The 22,699-nt window shown below is 37.6% G+C and overlaps 1 protein-coding gene across 1 annotated transcript; it reads left to right on the forward strand.

Annotated features, from left to right (window-relative positions):
• The first annotated feature begins 1,937 nt into the window (after window positions 1-1,937).
• Window positions 1,938-10,097, forward strand: LOC111921419 (uncharacterized). Its single transcript, XM_023917002.3, has 9 exons — window positions 1,938-2,094; window positions 2,320-2,371; window positions 3,314-3,387; window positions 7,063-7,164; window positions 7,547-7,678; window positions 7,766-7,817; window positions 8,183-8,256; window positions 8,432-8,521; window positions 9,934-10,097. The coding sequence occupies exons 1-9, from the start codon at window positions 1,964-1,966 to the stop codon at window positions 9,986-9,988; spliced, it is 762 nt and encodes a 253-aa protein (XP_023772770.1). The 5' UTR covers window positions 1,938-1,963; the 3' UTR covers window positions 9,989-10,097.
• Window positions 10,098-22,699: the final 12,602 nt, after the last annotated feature.

Below are 22,699 nucleotides of genomic sequence, written 5' to 3' on the forward strand. Positions count from 1 at the left end.
TTAAGTACGTAATGAAAAAAAAAATTATCATTCATGAATTTTTACGTATCTTGGTGGGTACAATATAAAAAGTAATCAACAAAGGAAGACACCATACGATTGTTACACTTATACGTGTTAGACATTTTGCACAAGATCCCCAAAAAATATAAGCCAATCTAAAACAAAAACTCATAGTTGGTGCTTCATCTTGAGTCATTATATTTAGGATGGCTTGACACCGAATGCTTTAGAAAATGCAAAGGAAGACACCACAATCTCTAGTGATCCCCTCAATCAAAACAAAATGCATAACAATTGGTTGTGTTGGTCTTCCGCCATTCCTCTAATAGTCTATGCAATCTAAAAGTGTGGTGACTTGACTTTGAAAGATAAATAATTTGTTTTTTCACCCTTAAGGAACACAAAACTTCATCTAGAAAGTAGATTGTTGTATATTCTTACAGTCATGTTGAGAAGTCATAAACCTCGTAACAAATAATAACCAACGCTCCTGTATACGGTATACCTACTATATATGATGTAAATAAAATATTTTCACATATCATTTGCAAAAACTCAGTTCTATCTTGAAAATCATAAATTTTCATAGATAACATTTTCGAAATATGTGAAAAATATCTGATTCACCTTGTAGATATGAGATTTTCCCAAATGGCATTCATAGAAATTAATCTTTTATTTTCAATGTATATATGAGATTTTTTGAAGTAATATGCGAAAAGTATTTGATTTGTAGTTATAATACTACAAAAAACTTATGAAATGCTACATGAAACCTATCAAACATATAAATGACGAAAAAACTTACTATATCTTGTAGATTGTTGTCATCTTGTGTCATTTCTTTGGAGATAATTTCTTAGTATATACAAAATGAAGGTCTAAAAAAACGAGAAAATGATTTAAAAAAAAAAAAAAAGTTTATATTGGGGATACGCTTAGACCCATTTCTCGGCCCATATCTTATAACAGTTAGTATCTTTGTAGCCTGAATTCATTTTTTCCAAGCTCATTTATGATTAACGATTTTACATCGGCTATTTAAAGTATTTTGCTGAATTTTGACTCATCTGCAAAATCATTGGCTATTTTAAGTATTTTGCTGATTTTTGACTAATCTCTTCTGAAAATTGGTTAATTTGATTAACCTGTTTTATGTTTTTCTCAAATGAAAATCGTATCTTTTAAATATGGTCTTAATAATAAAAACCAACTTAATAATAATAGATATTGATCGATTACAGTACTTCGGTCCTTGTGATACATTTTATTTTTAGAATATAGTTTAAATGCAGATTGGTAATTGGAAGAAGTTGACAGTTGAAAATTTAATGACTTAGAAACAAATTCAACAATAAATTGAACATACGTACGAGAATGAGCCAGATAACAAAATCTATATTTGGATTCAACCTCACATATGTTTTCAGGAAAAATGATTTTTTAACATAAAATGTGCATCATATGCATATATACACAAATGAAGTTGATTTTCTACCGATGTGCATATGGTTCATATTTTACGTTATATCCCAAAAAAAATCGAATATCAATATGGGTAGATGTTAAAAGAATAATAAATTTATATAGTCTTAGTTATTTTTTTCGATAGAAGATATATAAGTTTAAGAAAATGTTTTTTTTTCTTCGACTATCAGTATGGGTATAAGTTAAAAAAACATTTTGGCGATATATATATTTTTAAGTTCTTATTTTACTTCTACAATGATCTTTTGACATTTTACAAAAGTATATTTCAAAGTGATAGGAATTTAAAATATTAACAAAATTAAATACACACAAAAATTCGTTTCCAATTGCCATAATTATAAAAGAAGCCAAAAACCAACAACCTTACTAAAAATACACAAATACCTATCTAAATTGCTACTATATATTCATCTTCTAAATTATCATGGCTCGAAAACTTTAGGTGCTTCCAACATTCATCGGAGAAATAATGGTGACAACAACAGCCGTGGGAGTGGCAGTGAGGGCGTTGTTGATGGTATTGTTTTGTGTGATGGTAGTTGCGTTTGCTTACCTATTCGCCATTGATGGTTTTATTTCTTGTTTCAACTTTGGAGACAGGTAATTATTATTATTATTAATTAAAGTACAGGCTTAATGTAGAGAACTCTCTATCTCCGATTTGTTTTCAAGAATTATCTCGATTAATCTTGTATTTTATTGTTATGAATGTCAAATTATATGGTAGAGAAGTTTAAAGATTCAAGTAAATTATTGATGGTTTTGCTTCTTAATCAGTTTCCCCACGAGTTATTTTATTTTATTTTATTGTCAAATTTGTTGCAGGTGGGGGATAGCAATTCTGATGGAGTTTTCCGTATATCCTGCTGTTATAGGCGTATGAATGTTCATATCGTTTATAAGTTTAAGTTGATGCTTCTTTCTCCTTTAGACTTTTGATGCGGATTAACCGAAGGACAAACTTTGTTTTTCATTTGAAAAAGAATCATACTCAACATGTGGTTCTCAGCTATTACTGATCATCTCAAACTAGTGTGTGTGTGTGTGTGAAACGATGCAGAAAAAATATTAAAGAAAGGAAATACAAGAAAACGATATCGAATTGCTCAAAACTCACAAGAATAGTATTTTGTTATTTAAAAAAATGAATTAGTTCTATCAACACGTTTTATAAGTCTAATGCAAAAGGAAACAATCAATTCAAAAGGAATGGAAAATCCTTTCAAATACTCAAAAAGCGCAACCGCTAATAACCGAATATCCACCCACAATTGTAAAATTCGAGCTGATTGTTGATTCATTTTATCCGACAGGTCACCACTTAAGTAGGATATAAAGAGTGGTGGTGATCTTAACACAGTGTCAGATCAGTTTAGCATAGCATGTTCCTTGACATTTTTTGGGAAGTGGTGGCGAAACCTTTTAGATACACCAATCACAACCTTCTTTTACCACTGTCTCTCTCTTCTCTCTCTTCGCGTTGGGAGCACAATGAGCTTAATTTTGGCATCCTTGGGCCTCCTAATCCCTTTAGTCTTAATTAGCTAATACAATGTGTTGTTGAATGACATGACCAATCCATTAAGTGAGATGATCGGTCTGCCCACTATCACTTTAGAAACTCGTAATCTTTACCTTATGTCTATTTATGCACACTGCGTAAACCTAGACCACTTTTCATGGTGTATATATATATATATATATATATATATATATATATATATATATATGATTAATTGCATTCACTAGGATACATTTGTACACATCTTTTTTAATCAAGTGAATTGACATTAATTTGTTGTATACCGGTTATTTTTAGGCATGGGTTTTCTACAAGGAATCAAGTTGGATCCAGGCAGCTATTTTCGCCGTATCAATGTATGTTCTAGGAAGGTAATCTTCTTTCAGCTTATGAATTGTTTAACAACTTTGATTCATTTTTATATTTCACTAGAATATTTGGGCTATAATGCCCTCTTTAAAGGGTTTTTAATTATATATTACTTGTGGATGTTATATGTCATGTTATATGTCATGTTACACATGATCATTTTACATATTTTTAAAACAAAATTACATATATGGTCTATATGGTTTATCAAAGGTTCGGTTCTTACTAATTCTTTTTTATACTAACGGTCATCATGATTTCAATTTCTTGCATAGTTGGTCCCCCGGACATATAAAAGATCTTTTATACGTACCCTTTCTTTTTTCTTTTCTTTTTTCCTTAATTAACTTTAGCTTAAAAAATGAGAAAATAAAATAAGAAAACATCCAGCCTTAGCCTTAGCCTTACTCGTACCCATACCCACACTCCTTTCACCCACCTTTTTTGTGTTCGATCTCCCCAATCTCAAAATTACATATTTGTGTCTATCTAACCTAACCCACCGATGCCAAAATCCATCCACTTAATCCCATAGATTTGCAATGACAGACGGGGGAAGTTTAGATTCTAGGCATCAAAGGAGGTTGGACCATATTCAATGATCAATGTTGGTCCAGATCAATGATGACGTCGAGAAATCCAATGGTAGAAGGGGAAACCCTCCACCATCCCATCAACCACCTCTTAAATTAATATACCCTTCTTCCTCTTCCGACGCAACCCTCCACCGTCCACTACGACCGTCTAAAGTCCACCATCGCCATTCTTTACATGTGTTGTAAATCTGAGGACTCTTGCCTTTTGTTCATCATTTTGATCATAATCGAGTAAATACAAGATATCTTGCCCTCCATTGAAACTCACAATTACCCTCCTACTTTCTGACTCACTATAGATCAATAATAGGGCACCCCTTTTTAATTTGTATGTGTATGCCAATGGTGGGTTTCAACGTTGATATTGTTGGGGAGATGGTAATGAACATGAAAATTGCAGGTGGGTTGGTATCTACGATGCAAGTAACATGTCAAAAGGTTTGTATTTTCTGATGTCAATCAAAAAATCAGATAAAGATGGATTTTCCCAAGTCTAGTTGTAGTCAGGTGGTTTGGCAGGTGGATGATGTTGGTCTAAACAGATGTTTCTAGCGTCAAGACAGGGAAGGCATGGTCATGATCTTAGTTGCTTGAGGAGAGGGTGAATGAGGGTGATGGTGGGTGAAGAAGATAAAATATTGGTGGTTGAAATGAATGAGGGTGGTATTGATGCTGTTTTGAAGTTGTGATTATTGTGGTTGGACGACGGAATAAGGGTGATAGTGAAGTTATGGAGAAATGTGATTTTTTTGTATTTCGCTGGTAAGAAGAAGAATCGGAAAGAAGCTTTCTATTATTGGTTTGTTTTTAGAAATAAGAAGCTTTCTATTAGTCGGAATGTGTGGTTATCAAACCCAATTCATTCCATTCCTTTGTGATTATATGTTAACTTTTTGTTAACTTTTTAAATAAAATATTAAGATGTCAAAAAAAACAAGAAGAATTGGAAAGACTATTGTTCTTTCCATACTTGTAGTGGTGGTGGTGGATGGAGACGGTGGTTATTGGTGAGGAAAAGAGGCGAAAGGGAGAGAAAAGAAAAGTGAAGGAAACAAATACCAAAAGGAGGGGGGAGAGCAGTGTGGGGTGGGGTGGGTAGGGGTTTTTTTTAATATTAATAACTAAATTTACTAAAAAATATTAAAAAAATTAAAAAAGGGAAAATCAGTTGTTTTATGTAGTTTAGAGACTATTTGTGTAAGTTTTAGAAACCATAGAGACCATTCGTGCAAGTTTAGAAGCCATAGGGAGTTAGGGATCATTCGTGAAAGTTTAGAAACCAACAGAACCATTAGTATCAGAAACCATTAGCGAAGACTAAAGTTCTAATATTTGTTACACCACAAGGACTATCCTTTATTCAAAAACTTGATCAATTTCATAATCAATTGAGCGAACCTATTGCAACTTGCATGATGGTCAAGTCTCTTAAGAATTAATATTACTTACATTTTTAATTTCAAACATATGATCAGATCTTCAAAGGTCACTTCTTATGAAAGCTAAGTTTGTCCAAAGACTATGGTCATTTTCCAGTTGTATCTCGTATCCGTAGTTTATATGTGAAGTAAAAGAGTAAAGTTCATAAATGGATGAACACATAATGTACCAAATGGTCTTTTGCCTAGTAGTAAGGAGGGATTCTCTCATTTGAGAGGTCATGAGTTCAAGTCTTGTTGTCCAAAAATATTTGTCATATGTCATTTTAATACAATTTCTCATTAATATTATGTCACATGTAATCACTTCAAAATCAAATATGCTTTTTCTAATTATATTATATATTAGGCAAATAAGTTTAAAAATGAAATTCACTTTTTCTAATTCTATGTTAAATTTGAAGTTATAATAACTTTAAAATTTTAGTATATCTCTTAATTAATAATTTATTTAAAAGAATTGATTAATAATTATGAGTTTTTATTATGAAGTTTAAAAAAAATATAATAGTGATTCTCACTGGTTATAAACTAGTAAAATAATAAATGCAATAAAAATTGACATCCACAATGCATTGAACTCATTACAGTATTCTCGTCTTGCTTTATAATAATAATAATAATAATAATAATAATAATAATAATAATAATAATAAATAGAGTGAAAGTTGTTAAGGGCATCCATAATACATTAAACTCATTAGAGTTTAATGGATTGACAGATTATCGTTTTACTCTCCATACAACTCTACCAAAGTTTTCCTACAATGCATTAAACTCTATAAAGTTCAATGAAATATATTTATAAGTTAAATCTAATTTAAGATATATTTAATAATTAAAGACATATTCATTGAATGTCAACATGGCATCTTATAATGGTAGGGTTTAATCCATTGAATGCCAATTAGACATGTCACCCCATTTAACTCTACCATTGAACTATGCATTGTGGATGATGTAATCCTAAATGACATGAACCCATTTAAACTATTAATGGGAAAATGATTTTGGTTGTATATGGCTCTAGGTTTGCAGCAAATTCAGAATCATGCTTTTTCTTAATTCCCTATCTTCTTTAAGTGGAAGCTACCTCTGATTTAATTAAAACTTTGCATGTGTATATTAAGAATAAGAGATAATATCACAAAAACCCTAAAGTTTTTCAGGAATTTGCAGTTGGCAAGACACGTGGACGATGAGTTGGATGGATTCGGTGAAGTAATATAACAACTCTCCGCCACGTGTCTGGCATGTCACTGCCACGTGTCTGGCATGTTACCGAGTCCATCCAACTCATCGTCTAGGTGTCATGGCAGCTATTCAGGTTAATTACCGGCTTAACCTGTAAAATGGGCCGGTATAAACCGAAATTTTTCTTACAAGTTTGCGGTATAAATGAACAAAAATTCTGTCAAAGGGTAAAACCGTAAATTCCTGAAAATTTTAAGGGTTTTTATAACATTATCCCTAAGAATAGTTCTTCTTATATTCACTTTTAAGTTTGCAAACTAGCCTTCATGGAGCAGATTATGTGTGCCGATAACCCTAATAAATATGCAGCCACTTCCAAATAATATGTCTTTTTTGTTTTCGTTATAATGATAGAATTTTTACATATCATATATACTACCCTCTACAGCCTTCTTAGCGTTGGATACGTCCTTGTACAGTTCTTCAAGTTATCACGTGAAGAATCTTCAACAAATCCGTTATATTTTGTGTTAGTGAGACGTCATAAAAGGTAAGATTAAAGTATGATATTATTTGACCCGTAAAATAGCAATATATGGGCATTACTGGATCCATCATATTTATATGTATTGAGCTCCATTAGTGTCTTTAATTAAAATGTAAACCTTTTACGATTGAAACGAAAAGTGTACGTAAATGTTTTTTGAGTTACACTAATTATTTATTTCTCCATGTTCTCTTTTCAATTGACCACTGTAAATCATCATTTACTTGCTTTCTTATATATTACCTTTTAACAATATCTCCGGTTTCAATAAGAGAAACTGGGATTATTTTTCTTTGATTTTTATCACTGATCATTGCATCATTAATCATATCAAACATATTGTAAAGATATTTACGTGTATTTTGTATTTATATATTTTGCTTAGGGAACACACCTCGGGGATTTCTGTTGTAACTGCAAGAGTAATGTTTTCTACACTAGCATGTTTGACACTGGGAGCTTTGATTTACACGCTTATTAAAGATATATCTGGATCCTATGCTGAATCATTCTCAAAGTACGTAAAAAAATCTTCAATCTTTAATTATGCTTCTCCTTCATAAGCAATGTAAAGAGGACATTAATAAATAATATACGAAAACAGGTGCTTCTTAACAAACATGACTGACCTCTATGTCCATGCTGTGATGTTATCGGTATGTCTAACTTAATGATATACTTTTTCGTTGATCATTTATTTTGCTTTAAGAAAAACTTGTTATTTGATATAATATGTCTTTAAAATAATTTGTCCATTCATAGAGTGATAGTCGCATTTTTGACATACACATTTGCAGCTTAATACGAAACCAGTCGCTTTCATTCTCATTCGATTAATTCATATATGATCGATGTTTCACGATTCCAATTTTTAGGCTTTTGATGCATTTAAAATAAAGAATTTAAATTGTAAATCGATCTATCTAGCTACCACATGCTGCAATATGCAACTCTTAAACATTGTTGGAACTTCTTGTTCCTCTTTTTTTTTGTTTAACAAGAAGAGTGGATACTATTTAAGGTGTGGATAGCGTACAAAGAATCAAGTTGGATAATAGCTTCCTTGTGGATAATCCTACATCTATGTTTTGGGAGGTGAGTATTTAATTGTTCGATCCAAGTCAAATTTGTTTTTTATCACCTAAGTGTTTACGATGAGGCGATGAGCTATATATATTTGCTAACGTAAATTCCCTTAATCATATATTTGAACTCATTCCATATTATAGTGTGACACATATGGCTAATGTTTAATCTGGAATTTTCACAGCATTACTCTATGTGTATACGTAGTTTGGCAATTGTTCTGCCTATTGCCCGATCAGCCTGCTTCTCTTATCATATTCAATGGCAATGACATGTAAGTCCTACAAGAAACCCGGTTAATTAATTTTTCGCAGTCATGCATATACAAATATATATATATGGTAAATGTGAGATCACGACTATGTTGATGCATATATGTTGAATTGATTAGCATTAATTTATATATACCGATGAATTAATTCCTCTTCTTCCTTATTCAAATGTGGTTTAAAAATCCCTACTTGAGATAATTCTTCTGTTCATGCTAGCTAGGCTGGTAATTAAAACAAGCCTACCATCATCATTCAGCAATCTATAAAAGAACTAATTAAGCTTGTATGCATATATGCATATATAATCTGTAAACATCTTGTATATGAACCTTGCATACAGAATTATGTTGCAAATAATATATATCATGTCTCGTGGAAATAACTTTTATGTCAATCGTTTTGTCGAATTTCGATGTCACCTTGGTATGTTCTTCATTACTAAATTTCTTGAATTGATAGTAACTTAAATGGGAAAACATTTCACGTTTCATGAAAGTAACATGCACAGTATATAGTAAGGCCTAAAGTAATTTTATTGATATTTAAGTGGAGGTCATAGTCCTAGTAGAATTATATTTATTTTAGTTTTGGGAAATCTTCAATAAATTCTCCGTATTTTGGATTACTTTATGGTTTAATTTTAACTTTTATTTTTTTAATATAAAAGTTTTGATTATTTCATATTTTGTTCAAATTAACCAAATAGATTTTATTTTTTTAACATAAAATGACATATTATTGTATAAAATTTGATATGCAGGATTTTTTTGTTTAAAAAATAAATTTAAGGATTAAAACCTTAAACTGACCTAAAATATTAAAACTGAAGATTTCCCTTTTATATAAATAATTCTCAGTGTGGTTGGTGGATGAAATGCGAATATGGGTTAGTCACTAATTATGTGACTAGGTGTGATACTCATGTATTACATATGTTTATTTAAAAAAACTAAATATAAAATTATAAACATTTTGAAAAGTATGAATTTATAAGAAAAGTAAGAAAATATTGAATTATAAAAGTTAAAGTATTTTTTTCTCTTTTAAATTTAAACAAATAATTTAGATAAATAAATAAAGAAACTAATGAATCTTTAATTTTGTACTTTTGAAATTAAAAAGAAAATTCATTAATGAAATTGATATGTATTTATTATTGAATATAAATGCTATCTAAAATCTAATAAAATGAAAAAAACCATAAAATGACATATAAAATAAAAATTTATTTAAAATAACCATAAAATTACATGTGACAAAATAAATGAGAATATGACATGTGGCAAAAAGATTTTTATTTATTAGGAAGGATTAGTTCTCTTTTAATTACATAAGAAAACTAAGATACATTATATTTATTGGTGTTTCTTTTATTTTTCTTGTAACATATGTATATATTTTTTTACTCTTGCAGACATTTGCAGCGAAGTGACCCTCTACTCATGTCACATGCCAATGTGCAAGTATAGTTCGCTAACTATAAATTGTTTGTTTAATAATAATCTTTTGTTTTCTTATTTCTTTTCATAGTTCGCTACGTATAAATTGTTTGTTTAATAATAAACTTTGGTTTTCTTATTTCTTTTCTTTATAATTGTGTATCTTATTTTTATAGACTACTAAAACAATTGTTCCTTAGAAACTTTTTTTGGAACGAAATAAATTATATTAAACTAGCAAGAAGTTAGAAAAAGAAATTACATGAGTTATAGTTGAAGCTAAATTATGAAGTCAAATAGTCCAAACTAACTTAGCTTTACTATATTTATTAGAGACCCAAAAGAAAGTCTTGTCTACATCATTATCAAATAATAAAGACTTTTTTGGGATAACCGTTCCAAAGATGGTGAATTTTAAAAACTCCAAATGCACCAAAACATAGTCAACACAATTGCATCAAAGAACTTTCTTTGTCCTCCCTTCATATTCACCACATTAGACCAGGAAAGTAAAGACTGCATAGAGATCTAATTTGGAATACGTAGACCCCACCAAATAGAAATACGACTCCAAATATCCATAATATCAAAACATCTAGAAAAAAGATGATCAATAGTCTCCATTGTACAAGAGAAAATCGAACACATGATCGTCGCCACAATAATACCTATGGAAGATAATCTCCCTCTCATGGGAATACTCTAAAGTTGCAACCTCCAAATTAGAATATTGAATTTAATGGGAACCTAATTATTCCATCTTGTGACTATATCACCCAAAGTAATCAAACCACTATCCATATAAGAACGAGCCGAAGAAACCGAGAAGATATCAGAGGTGTCCAGAGACCACCCTAATTTGTCCGGGATTGCAGAAAGTTGAGCAACCTGCATCAAATGTAGAAAAGAATCCCACTGGGTCTGCTCAATACCCCCCCCCCCCCCCTCCCCCCAGGGCAACCGTCTAAAATTATGCAAATCCCAGCCAAAGGAAATACGGTCTTTGACTATAGAAGTACGGTGGTTATCCAAAGCAAAAACCCTATGAAAAGAAACAACAAGTGGAAGATCTCCCATCCAAACATCATGCCAACAATAAGTACGAGCCCCATCCCCCACCCGAATAGGACAAACCATTCACTACAAGAAATGTTGGCATTACCGGCGACGTAGAGCAATAGTGGTGACATGTAATTGATGTGTGACACTCAAATTTCTCCTTGGGATCATAGAAGAAGCATGACACTCCAAACCATACAATACTTTCACCACACTGACCCACAACAAGTTCGGGTTATGAAAGAAACGCCAACACCACTGCAATAGTAAGGCCTTATTGTAGGCAAAAAGGCTGCCAACTCCCAACCTACCATCATCTCGCAACACAAGCACCCTATCCCACCGAACCCAATGCATGAACCAGTCATCCAAATCCACTCCCTAAAAGAAAGAATCTCTCATTCTTTATGAAGAGTTCATGTAACACCCCAAAATCGGAACCCAAAAAATTTTGTTTGAAAATATATTACTTATAAAAATATTCATCGAAAACAGCATGACAATTCCTTTTACCACAAAATCATAAGTTATAAGTTTCAAAAGCATTCCAACGAATAGTATGATATCATAGTACAAATCACAGGCTTCTCAAATGCGGAAATCATGTGCAAATGTGTGATGCGCTGTTACACCGCTGACTCCTTCCCCTTAGATGAAGAGGTACCTGAAACCAAAACTAAAAACCGTAAGCACAATGCTTAGTGAGTTCCCCCATCATACCCATACCAAATAATGCAAAATCCTCAGTATCTTTCAACCGGTAACCGTCAAGCATAGCCGGGAGCTGGACTCCCCCTCGGTATCTTTCAATCGGTAACTGGGAACTAACCTCCCCATCGGTATCTTTCAACCGGTAACTGGGAGCTAACCTCCCCTTCGGTATCTTTAACCCGTAACCGGGGACTATTTCACCCCTACTACTGCTAACACACATTAAGCACAATAATCATATCAAGCACAGTAAGCATATTACATATCAATCCTAGATAATTATCACAAAGACAATCATCTATCCAACACTCTCACTTGTAGGCCAACATTGTGGCCGTAAACCCACCCCCACTAGAAGGAAACTCACTTCGAAGTCGTGTACTGTCTGAACAGTCCTCGACGTGAAAATTGACTTTCCTCGACTCCTCAATCCCTACACGAAAACTCTACTAAGTAATCAATTCGTACTCACAACCCCCAAAAAGGGTCAACCCAAATCCTTTTCAAAGTCAACTTTGGTCAAAGTCAACCTCCAGTTGATTTGACTCGCCGAGTTGGTCTACCAACTCGTCGAGTCCCTATTCCTCCCAAAATAATCCAACTCCCGACTCTACTCGTCGAGTCTAGCAATAACTCAATGGGTCCTTCTTCAATCGCAATATCGGGATCATTTTCAACCGACTCGCCGAGTTCCCCTTGAACTCGTCGAGTTCATCTTCATGGGTTGGGAGATTGCCTTGGACTCGCCGAGTTTGTTCATACACTCATCGAGTCCCATGATTTCCAGGTCTATAATCACGTCCATCTCTGTTGAGTCCCCCTTCTAGACTCAACCAAATTCCTCTGAAACAAAAGGTTGGGGAACCAACGCTCGACTCGCCGAGTCCCAAGAACAACTCGCCGAGTCTCCTAAAGTCCATGTCTATAAACTCGATTTCTATTGAACTCATCTTATCCAAAGGGTAGATCTGACCTCCTAAGGTCGATATAACACGTAAAGTTACGAACTTTATGTCCATGCATGGGTCTTTAAGCTCAAAAGGACCAAAAATGAGACCTAAAAGATGCATGGGGCTCTCATGGACATAGAGTTGTTACCTTTATGCCATGAGAACCTTCCAAAGTCCAAGATTTGAAGCCATATCTCCACATTATACCCCACAACCCGAATATGGCTTAGAAATGCCCTAAAGATACCAAAATCCAAGCCCTAAAGTTGATTAAACACATGGAAAGTCAAGATTGAAGCTTTTTACCTTAAATGAGCTGGAAATGGAACATAATATTTGGATCTTCTAGATTCAACTTGAACTCCCAAGCTCATTTCTTCTTCTCAAGCTTCACAGCCACCAAAAATGCACAAAAATGGCTTAAGAGCACTCAAACAAGGCTAGGGTTTCAGTTTAAGGTCTTCTGGAAGTGTGAGGGACGATGAAGGCTGGTATGGGAGGAGATAAGTTGTTTAAATAGGGTGCAAACCCTCAAATTTAGGGTTTCACTCAGACATCTCCTACTCGCCGAGTCGGTCTCCCAACTCGTCGAGTAGGTCACCTAAAATCCGCGCGCATAGCCGAGTCTACTCGACGAATTTGACCTTCAACTCGTCGTGTCCCAGGGTAAAATAGAATAATACTTGGAATTAAATACGTATGAGGAACTAGGTGTTACAGCTCAACACCGTGATAGGAACAGGAAACATAGACATCCAGTAACTGCGTAAGGACCCCAGGATGAACTTAATCAAAGTAAGACAACCCTCAATTGAAAGACTTTTAGCCTTCTAATGTAACATCCCAAAATTTAAGGCCAAAAGTTTCATTTTTAATATAAGAAAACCTTTAATATATTTGTTTTAGATATTTGAAAACATTTCAATTAAAACAAATATCATAGTCTAATACCAAAGATCACATAATACGGAATAACATGGGTGAATGCGCTGCAATCGTCCCGAGCTCCTATTTCTTGAAAACTGAAGATACATGAAACCAAAATTGTAAACCGTAAGCACGTACCTTAATGAGTTCCCCAAATACCACATAACATACATATTAACTGGGCCATACATGTTATACATATTGTGAGCCATACATATCCAACATATCCATAATGAAGTAAGGTTCTATGTGCTAAACATAGTCTTGCCATTATGCCACTGGCCGCACGTGGTCTTTGTTGCCAAGCATGGGACCACCCCCTCGGTCTTATAGAAAAGTGCCAAGAGCCACCTCCTGGTCTTCCATGCAAGCATCACAGAGATAACTAGCATACTTACTACTCTACTTAGCTAATCAGCATACAGTGTGCCAGGAGCCACCTCCTGGTCTTTCATACATAATAGCATACAGTGTGCCACGAGCCACCTCCTGGTCTTTCATACATATTGCCTAGGGCTAACCCCCGGGTCTTCCTGTTGGATATAGTGTCTAAGTCCATAACTTTATTTGGTATGTACTTAACCCGACCCGGCATGGTCCATTTGGGTTGCATGGCATTACAATACTTGGATAGACAAAATGAGAGAAAGTACACTTGTGATTATTAATATATTATAAGTTCTAATATATTAATAATAGTACTATTTAATTAGTATTGATCAAGTATTAATCTAGTATTAATTTGGTGATCAAAGTGAGACTAATTAAATATATAGGGTTGATTATGACAATCATCAAATCTTTTATGGTGGATTAATGATCCATGGTTTATGGGTTTGGTTATAACCATATGGAGCTCCATGGACAGGCCATGGGAGTTACAAACCCATGGGTCATGAGAAATGAAGAGTCATGACAATTAGGGTTTACATTTGTAACTCCTAATTATGACACACTATAAAAGAAACCCTATAGCATGCAAAATGGGGACTAAGGTATTCATAAGAGGGTATAACCGATTTTTGAGGCTAAGTGACATTCTATCAAGTTATTCCAAGTTTGTAGTGTTGAGTGAAGCATTTAAGGCACAACATTTGGGGTGCTAGGCTCACAAAGTCTTGAAGGAATCCAAGCAACAACAAGATATGTATTTCTACTAGTTTTATGTTTTATATATTCCCCATGCCATGCTAGTTAGGAAATAACCTTGAAAAAGAAATTTGCATGTATATAGAGAAAACATAGATTCAAGGTTATTAGGGTTGCATGTACACTTAGGAAGTGTTAGAATGCTCAAAACCCATCACTTTCTACCATACATAATAACATACTATGTGCCAGGAGCCGCCTCCTGGTCTTTCATGCATAATGCATAAGGCTAACCCCCGGGTCTTCCTATCACACATAAACTAAATGGGTCGGCATTGGTGCCTTAAACCCATACAAACAGTGAGGAGACTCACCTCACAAGCTGACTGTAGAACCCTACGAATAACCCTTTGCAGCTAGTTGGCGGATCCCCAAACTACTGGTCTCTTGACTCCCCAAGCTACCATTACCCAAAATGAAAATTAGCCCAATCAATAATCCTCCTTAGGGTAAAATAACCATTTTACCCCTAGTCTATCTTGGTCTATATCTAAGGCCCAAATCCATAATACAAAAGGGCCCAACACTAGGTAGGCTTTCCAAACCCACTAGTGGCCCACTAATGGCCCAATTTGCTAAATTGGGCCCAATTCTTCTAATAAGCGTTACCCTAAGCCCAAACATATTCTTGGCCCAAAACATCTGACTTCTGATGGCCCACTAAGGCCCAAAGACCCAAAGTCCACTGCTTGGCCAAACTCGAGGCCCAAAACACACCGAGCCCATAACTGATGAGTATGTTGGGCGTACTCTTTTGTATGTTAAGCGTACTAGCTGAAGGTGGTGTACGATGTACGACCTACGTGTACGCCTAACGTACTCCTCTGTTAAGCTACTTTTCCCATTAAGTGCTTAATACTCCATTCCAGAAGCTACAATTACAGATCTAATTCCTTTTCAATGTCTTAATCCATAAAGTTGATTACTTGGTGGTTTGCAATCCACCAAATGAGCCCAAACTTGATTGAAATGTGACAACAAACTTCCATGAAAAGGGCTATATCTCATGCATGGTCACAAATGAGCTCTGAAGATTGAAACTTTACTGTATATGGGACTCTTACGACACTAAGGGTGGCAACCCTGGACCTAGAAAACGAGTTGAGTCATAAAGGTCCATTCTTGGGACCTAAAAGGTCCAAAAACTCCATTAACATAGATCTAAGCATACTTGAGGAAAGTTTCAGACTTTATACCTCAAAATGATCTAAAATAGAACCACAATCTTGGATCTAATGCTTCCCCTTTGATCCACCACCTTGCTATACTCTTCACTTGCTTGAAAAAATGGCTTCACAACACCAAAATGCTCTCTAATGGCCTCCAATGCTCCAAGAACACTCAAGGGAGGGTTAGGGTTTCCTGGTGGCTGTCTAAAGATGAGATGCAGAGTGACCCCTAAGGCACATTATTCCTTTTATTGTGAAACAACCCTAAAATTAGGGTTTTAGAAACACTGAGCGTACGCTGGGCGTACGCTTCTCCGCACCCCGAGACCATATAACCTTATACGTTGGGCGTAACCCAGCTTACGCTGGGTGTACCCAGCTAAAAACACGCATGCATTCCTTGCATGCATGGGCTGCCTTGTCACAAGAATCCATTGGGGGCTAAAACTAACAATAACTTCAAAGTGTCATAACTCGTTCACTCTAAGTCCGTTTTCGACGAACTTTATGTCCATGAAAAGGTGGCAAGAAACCCTATGCTCCTAGCCACACCCCCAAGCCTAAAACCTTTCGGATAACACCTGAGACCCATAAAAGACCAAATCGCCCCTACCCTTTGGCTTTCAGGACCACAACCGAGTACTTTCAAAACGGGGTGTTACAACTCTCCCCCATTAAAACTAGACTTCGTCCTCGAAGTCTTCTGCGGATACTTATCTTAGATACTTCTCATTGGACATAATAGTTACTGTAAACTATCCTGAACACTTTCAACCAATCTTATACAACGCCTAACCTTGTCCGCTCAGTCTGATCCCTGTAAGGACCGCTACACTTGACATCCTGAGGGTCCAACCATTACCCTGCACAGCTGATGGTCTTCCAAGGCAACTGTACATAAGTGACACCTTTCCTATCTCTACGAAGGACAGATCCTTCGCTGTAACTAAATCTCCAGCCACTCCCAGTGTTGGTCTCTTCGCTATTACCCACTTGAATGCTTCCACTTACTATGACCCGATGCCGAACACCCAACCCAACGAATAGGTCAGATAATCCTTCGAGTAAGAGATTCATCCCTACAACGGTTAGACTTATACGAGAGTTGTGCAACAGAGTCAAACCACTTACTCTGAGATTATTTAATCCTATTGTGAGTGAACTAGCACCTCTCGGTCAAATAACTATTCCATGCACAAATTCTCTTATCACTGCTCCTGCCCAAAGATCCTGCTCTCTCTTATCCGCTTTTCGGATGAACCAAGACCTCCCTACTCCCAACTTACCTATCGGCTATCTAGAAATACCAGATTCCACCCGATCACCAAACCCAATCATGTTGTGGCCTACCCACATCCATGTGGGCTACCCCAGCCCCGATTTAACCTATCTGAAAAACTCCATAAGCGAGTCACACATCTGACCATTCTTACTGCTGAATAGGGACCGAACGAATGCTACGAGCCATCACGCAGTCTCACGCTTCCATATTAACTGACCACTAATGAATGCTACGGGCCACCCTGTAGTCTTACTATACCAATGCTACATGTCTCACCGCAGTCTTATAATACCAATATACTACTGGCTAACTAACATGTGGTACGGGCCACCCCACAGTCTTACCATACCAATGCTACGGGCCACACCGCAATCTTACAATACCAATGTTACGGGCCACACTGTAGTACTACTATATTGATATACGAATGTTACGGGCCACACCGCAGTCTTACAACATTCCTACTCTATCTGCCAACTAGTGAACGCTAGAAGCCACCCCATAGTCTTAAAACACTTCTACACTATCTACTAACCAATGTTACGGGCCACACCACAGTCTTGCCACACTTCTCAAGCTATCTGGCCACTGGTGAATGCTACGGCTAACCCGCAGTCTTACAACACTTCCCCACGCCGACGGGCTACTAGTGAATGCTACGGCTATCCCGCAGTCTTAAAACACTTTCCATGCTGACCATGGTCTTTTGCTGACTACTAATCCGAACACCCACATAATCAAGAATACAAGCACAATCTAGTACCCCAAGTTGTACTCATGTCCTGACTGAAATTCCCAACCTAATTTTTCTAAAACCTGCTATCAGACATCCCGAGAATGTGATCTCACTACTGGCAAGTTTTCCGAACTTCCAATTCACACTATCCTCAATTCATACAACCGCTTGGGCCGTCTTTCTCCCTGATAAGAATACGAAGCTTATCCCATTTTCAAAACCACTCCAGCTTCTGAGTACATGATCATTTCTTCCCCACTTAGCTTTGACTAAGTCTTCACGGCATGCGAAAATCGGAGGATTTCGATTCCTTCCTCCCTTACACGATAGACACGCTAACTACCAACGTTTAATCTTGCTAGCGATCCATCACTATCCCACTCGAAAGGTCGCACAATCACTGAAGACTAGATGAACGCTTCCTGAAATCCCGACACTAATGACCCCAAAAGCTTAACCTGATGTCCCTCTCAACCTTAAAGTCAAATTAGCCGATGCTCAGAGCAACTCCTTTATAGATAGACTGCCTCTCTTGATGCTTCCAAAAGTTATCCCTAGCACAATGACTGAACTTCACCAAATCCTGACGATGGTGGATAACCATCCTGCTGAACCCTGACCGCAAATTTCTCATGATGCTCCTGAACTGATAGGGTGAAGAAGATGTATAGGGATCTTCGTCTCGATTATTGGTGGCCCTGCATGAAGCAGGATGTAGCATGGTATGTGGAGCGGTGCTTGACCTACAGGAAGGTCAAGGCCGAGCACCAGAGGCCACACGGCAAGATGCAGCCGTTAGATATTCCCCTGTGGAAGTGGGAGGTAATTACTATGGATTTCATCACCAAGCTTCCTAGGACCGCGCGGGGAGTGGATTCCATATGGGTCATCGTGGATCGGTTGACCAAGAGTGCCCATTTTATACCGATCCCGGAGAGCATATCGGCCGAGAAGCTGGCCGATATCTATATTCGAGAGGTGGTGGCTCGACACTTGGTGCCGGTCTCCGTGATTTCTGATAGGGATGTTCAGTTCACTTCCAGGTGTTGGAAGAAATTCCACGATGAGTTGGGTATTCGTCTGCATTTCAGCACCGCTTTTCACCTGCAAACGGATGGCTAGAGCGAGCGGACCATCCAGACTCTGGAAGATATGTTGCGGGCATATGTGTTAGATTTTGGGGGTAGTTGGGATACTTACCTTCCGTTGGTTGAGTTCTCCTACAACAACAGCTACCATGCGAGTATTGATCGTCCTCCCTTTGAGATGTTATACGGGAGGAAGTGCAGAACCCCGATATGCTGGGGCGAGGTTGGCCAGAGGGTCATGGGGAGCACCGAAGTAGTGCTCAAGACGACAGAAAGGATTCAGCAGGTCAGGAGCAGACTTCAGACTGCACAGAGTCAGCAGAAAAGCTATGCCGATAAGCGTCGTTCAGACTTGGAGTTCCAGGTCGGGGATATGGTTCTCCTGAAGGTGTCGCCTTGGAAAGGTGTCATCCGATTCAGGAAACGGGGCAAGTTGGGCCCCATGTATATTGGACCTTTCAAGGTCATAGCCCGGGTGGGCAAGGTGGCGTATCAGCTGGACCAGCCAGCCGAACTCAGTCAGATTCATAGCTCCTTCCACGTCTCCCAGCTACGGAAATGCCTGGTGGACGACTCGGCAGTGGTGCCCCTAGAGGATATTCAGGTTGATGACAGCCTGAACTACATTGAGCGGCCTGTGCCGATCCTCGACCGGAAGTCGAAGGATCTGAGGAACAAGAAGGTCGAGCTGGTGAAGGTGCAATGGCAACATCGGAAGGGTTCAGAATGGACGTGGGAGCCGGTAGCGAGATGGTGGAGCATTATCTAGAACTCTTCCAGGATCAAACAGCAGACTTCGAGGACGAAGTCTAAACTAAGTGGGGGAGATTTGTAGCACCTAGTTCCTGGTATGTATTTTATTCTAGTATCTTGCATTTTGGCATTGGACTCAGCGAGTTGAGGTCCAACTCACTAAGTCATAGCGTATTGTACACAGAAGTTTAATGACCTACTCGACGAGTCCGCGTCCGGACTCGGCGAGTAGGCGCTGTCCGGACATAACCCTAGATGTGGGTTTACACCCTATTTAAACCCCTTATTCAGCCTCCCTTTCGTCCCCAAATGCTTCCAGAACTCCCCATAGCAAACCCTAGCCGTTTTTGAGAAGATCTAAGGCATTTTTGGTGGATCTTGCTAGTTGTGACCATAATGAAGGAGGGAAAGACTTGAGGAAACAAGTGAAGACCAAGGGAACCCGAGTTTGTGCATCTTCCACAGTTCATTGGAGGTATAAAGCTGTAACCTTGCAATTTCATTTGATAGATCCCTTTCTGGGGAGATTTAGGGCTTTTATAAGCCATTTTTGGTGACCAACCATGATTGCAAGCATGGTTGGGGGTTGAGGCTTCAGAATCAAGTCTTTAAGGGAGTCACAAAGCAGCTAGGGGTTGCTTTTGCACCCATCTAAAGTTCCATGCATCTTAAGAGCTTATTTTATGTCCTTTTGAGCTCAAAGTCCGATGCATGCACGTAAAGTTTGTAACTTTACGTGCTAGAACGATTGAAGGAGCTTAGATTTACCTTTTGGTCAAGAGTTGTACGCTGGAAATCAAGAAATAAGACTTGGACGTGCCCGACTTGACGATTCGTTCTTGGGACTCGACGAGTCTGATGCGAAAATCCTCTTTTCTGTTAAGATTTGAAGGAACCCAGTTGAACGCGAGAAGGGTTTTTAGAGGGTCCAAGGGAGTGACCTAACGTATTGGACTTAGCCTTAGATCTGGAGTTCAATGGACTCGACAAGTGCAAGATCGGACTCGGCGAGTCCAAGGCAATCTCCTTGCAGTTGAAGATGAACTCGACGAGTTGTTCATACAGCTCGGTGAGTCAAGGACATTACTTGTTTATCAGATGAAGGTGAACTCAACGAGTTGTTCATCCGACTCGGCGAGTCGGATGAAGATTCATTCGATGTTCATAAGGGAGGGGGAACTCGTCGAGTCATTGTTGAACTCGATGAGTAGAGTTGTGGATAAGGTGGGGTAAAGAGTTAGGGACTCGACAAGTTGGCGGCCCAACTCGACGAGTCGGGTCAACTGAAAGTTGACTTTGAGTTGGACTTGGTTAGGGGTAAAATAGTCATTTTACCCTAAGAGTAGATATCAGATTCTAACTGAGTGTTTTGTGGGATTATAGCCGGAGGGTTACCGGAGTAGCAGTCAGTCAGTTACCGAGCAGTTTTTCAGTAGTCAGCCTTTCGAGGTGAGTTACCTTCCAGTAACGGTGGGTCTACGGCCACAATGCCGGCCCACTAATAGGATTTGTATATGAGATGATTGTCTTTGTGATATTCATCTTGGCTTGCTTCTACCTGTTATGTTTTATGTGCTAGCATATTACGATATTATGTGACAGTAGTAGGGGTGAAATAGTCCTCGGTTATCGGTCGATAGGACTGCAGGGGTAGTTTAGTACCCAACCATGCTAGCCAAATTATGATATACGTGATATGATATTATGTGGTAGTAGTAGGGGTGAAATAGTCTTCGGTATCCGGTCGACAGGACCAAAGGGGGGGGGGGCAGCACCCAGATATGCTAGGCAGTATTCGATCGACAGGACCGAAGGGGAGGCCATCACCTAGATATGTTAGGCATTATCCGGTCGATAGGACCGAAGGGGTAGGTCGGGCACCCAGATATGCCTGACAGTATATGCATGTTATGTGATTTTGTGGTATGTGGTACGATGGGGGAACTTACTAAGCTTTGTGCTTACAAATTTTAGTTTTGTTTCAGGTACCTCTTCAGCGAAGGGGAAAGAGCCGGCGCGGTAGCTGCATATCACACACACACCCCAGATTCCGCACTATGAGTTTCCTTGGATTGTACTCTGACATTATCACCATTTTATGATTTGGATTTTCATACGTTATACATGGTTTTATGAGATGTTATGATTTGTTAATGTTTTTCTTACAAATGTTTTAATTAAAGTAATTTATGAAAATGAAATTTTTGGACGTGAAAATTGGGTTGTTACAATATTTCAACCGGTAACTGCCTAGCATATTTGGGTGATGGCTTCCCCTTCGGTATCTTTCAAACGGTAATTGCCTTCGGTATCTTTCAAATGGTAATTTCCTTCGGTATCTTTCAACCGGTAACTAGAGACTATTTCACCCCTTCCACTACCACATAATAACATATCATACTAGCAAATAAAGTATACAGATAGTGGCATACCAGATAATTATCACAAAGACAATCATCTAAAAAACAACTCCTACTAGTGGGCCGACATTGTGGCCTTAGACCCACTTCTACTGGAAGGTAACTAACCTCAATGTTGTGAAGTAGCTTAGCTGTCCTTGGTGTTGGGATCAACTCTCCTCAAACTCCTACACATAGCATATATTTAATTACTCTTTCAAACTTATAACCCCTTTAAGGGCCAATTCTGGTAAGTGGACAAGTCAAAGATCAACACTTTGGTCAAAGTCAACCTTCTGGTCCAAGTCAACATTCTAGTTGACTCAACTCGCCGAGTTGGTCCGTCAATTCAACGAGTTCCACGACTAAGAGAATCTCGAACTCGTGATCTAACTCGTCGAGTTACCCTCTAACTCGCCGAGTTTCTCCTCCTGACAGAATAGGGAATTTTGGTTTGAACTCGTCGAGTCCTTCCTTGGACTCGTCGGGTTCTCCTTCATACAGATTCGGGGTATTTC

The sequence above is a fragment of the Lactuca sativa genome, chromosome 1 (genome assembly GCF_002870075.4).
Source record: "Lactuca sativa cultivar Salinas chromosome 1, Lsat_Salinas_v11, whole genome shotgun sequence".
Taxonomy (NCBI): Eukaryota; Viridiplantae; Streptophyta; class Magnoliopsida; order Asterales; family Asteraceae; genus Lactuca; species Lactuca sativa.

What these genes read in the sequence shown, in the direction of transcription:
- LOC111921419 (XM_023917002.3), top strand. Translation starts at nt 1,964, where the DNA reads ATGGTGACAACAACAGCCGTGGGAGTGGCAGTGAGGGCGTTGTTGATG. An exon ending in TATGCTGAATCATTCTCAAA is followed by an intron (nt 7,679 to 7,765) that starts GTACGTAAAAAA and finishes ATACGAAAACAG; the next exon opens with GTGCTTCTTAACAAACATGA. An exon ending in TCCATGCTGTGATGTTATCG is followed by an intron (nt 7,818 to 8,182) that starts GTATGTCTAACT and finishes ATACTATTTAAG; the next exon opens with GTGTGGATAGCGTACAAAGA.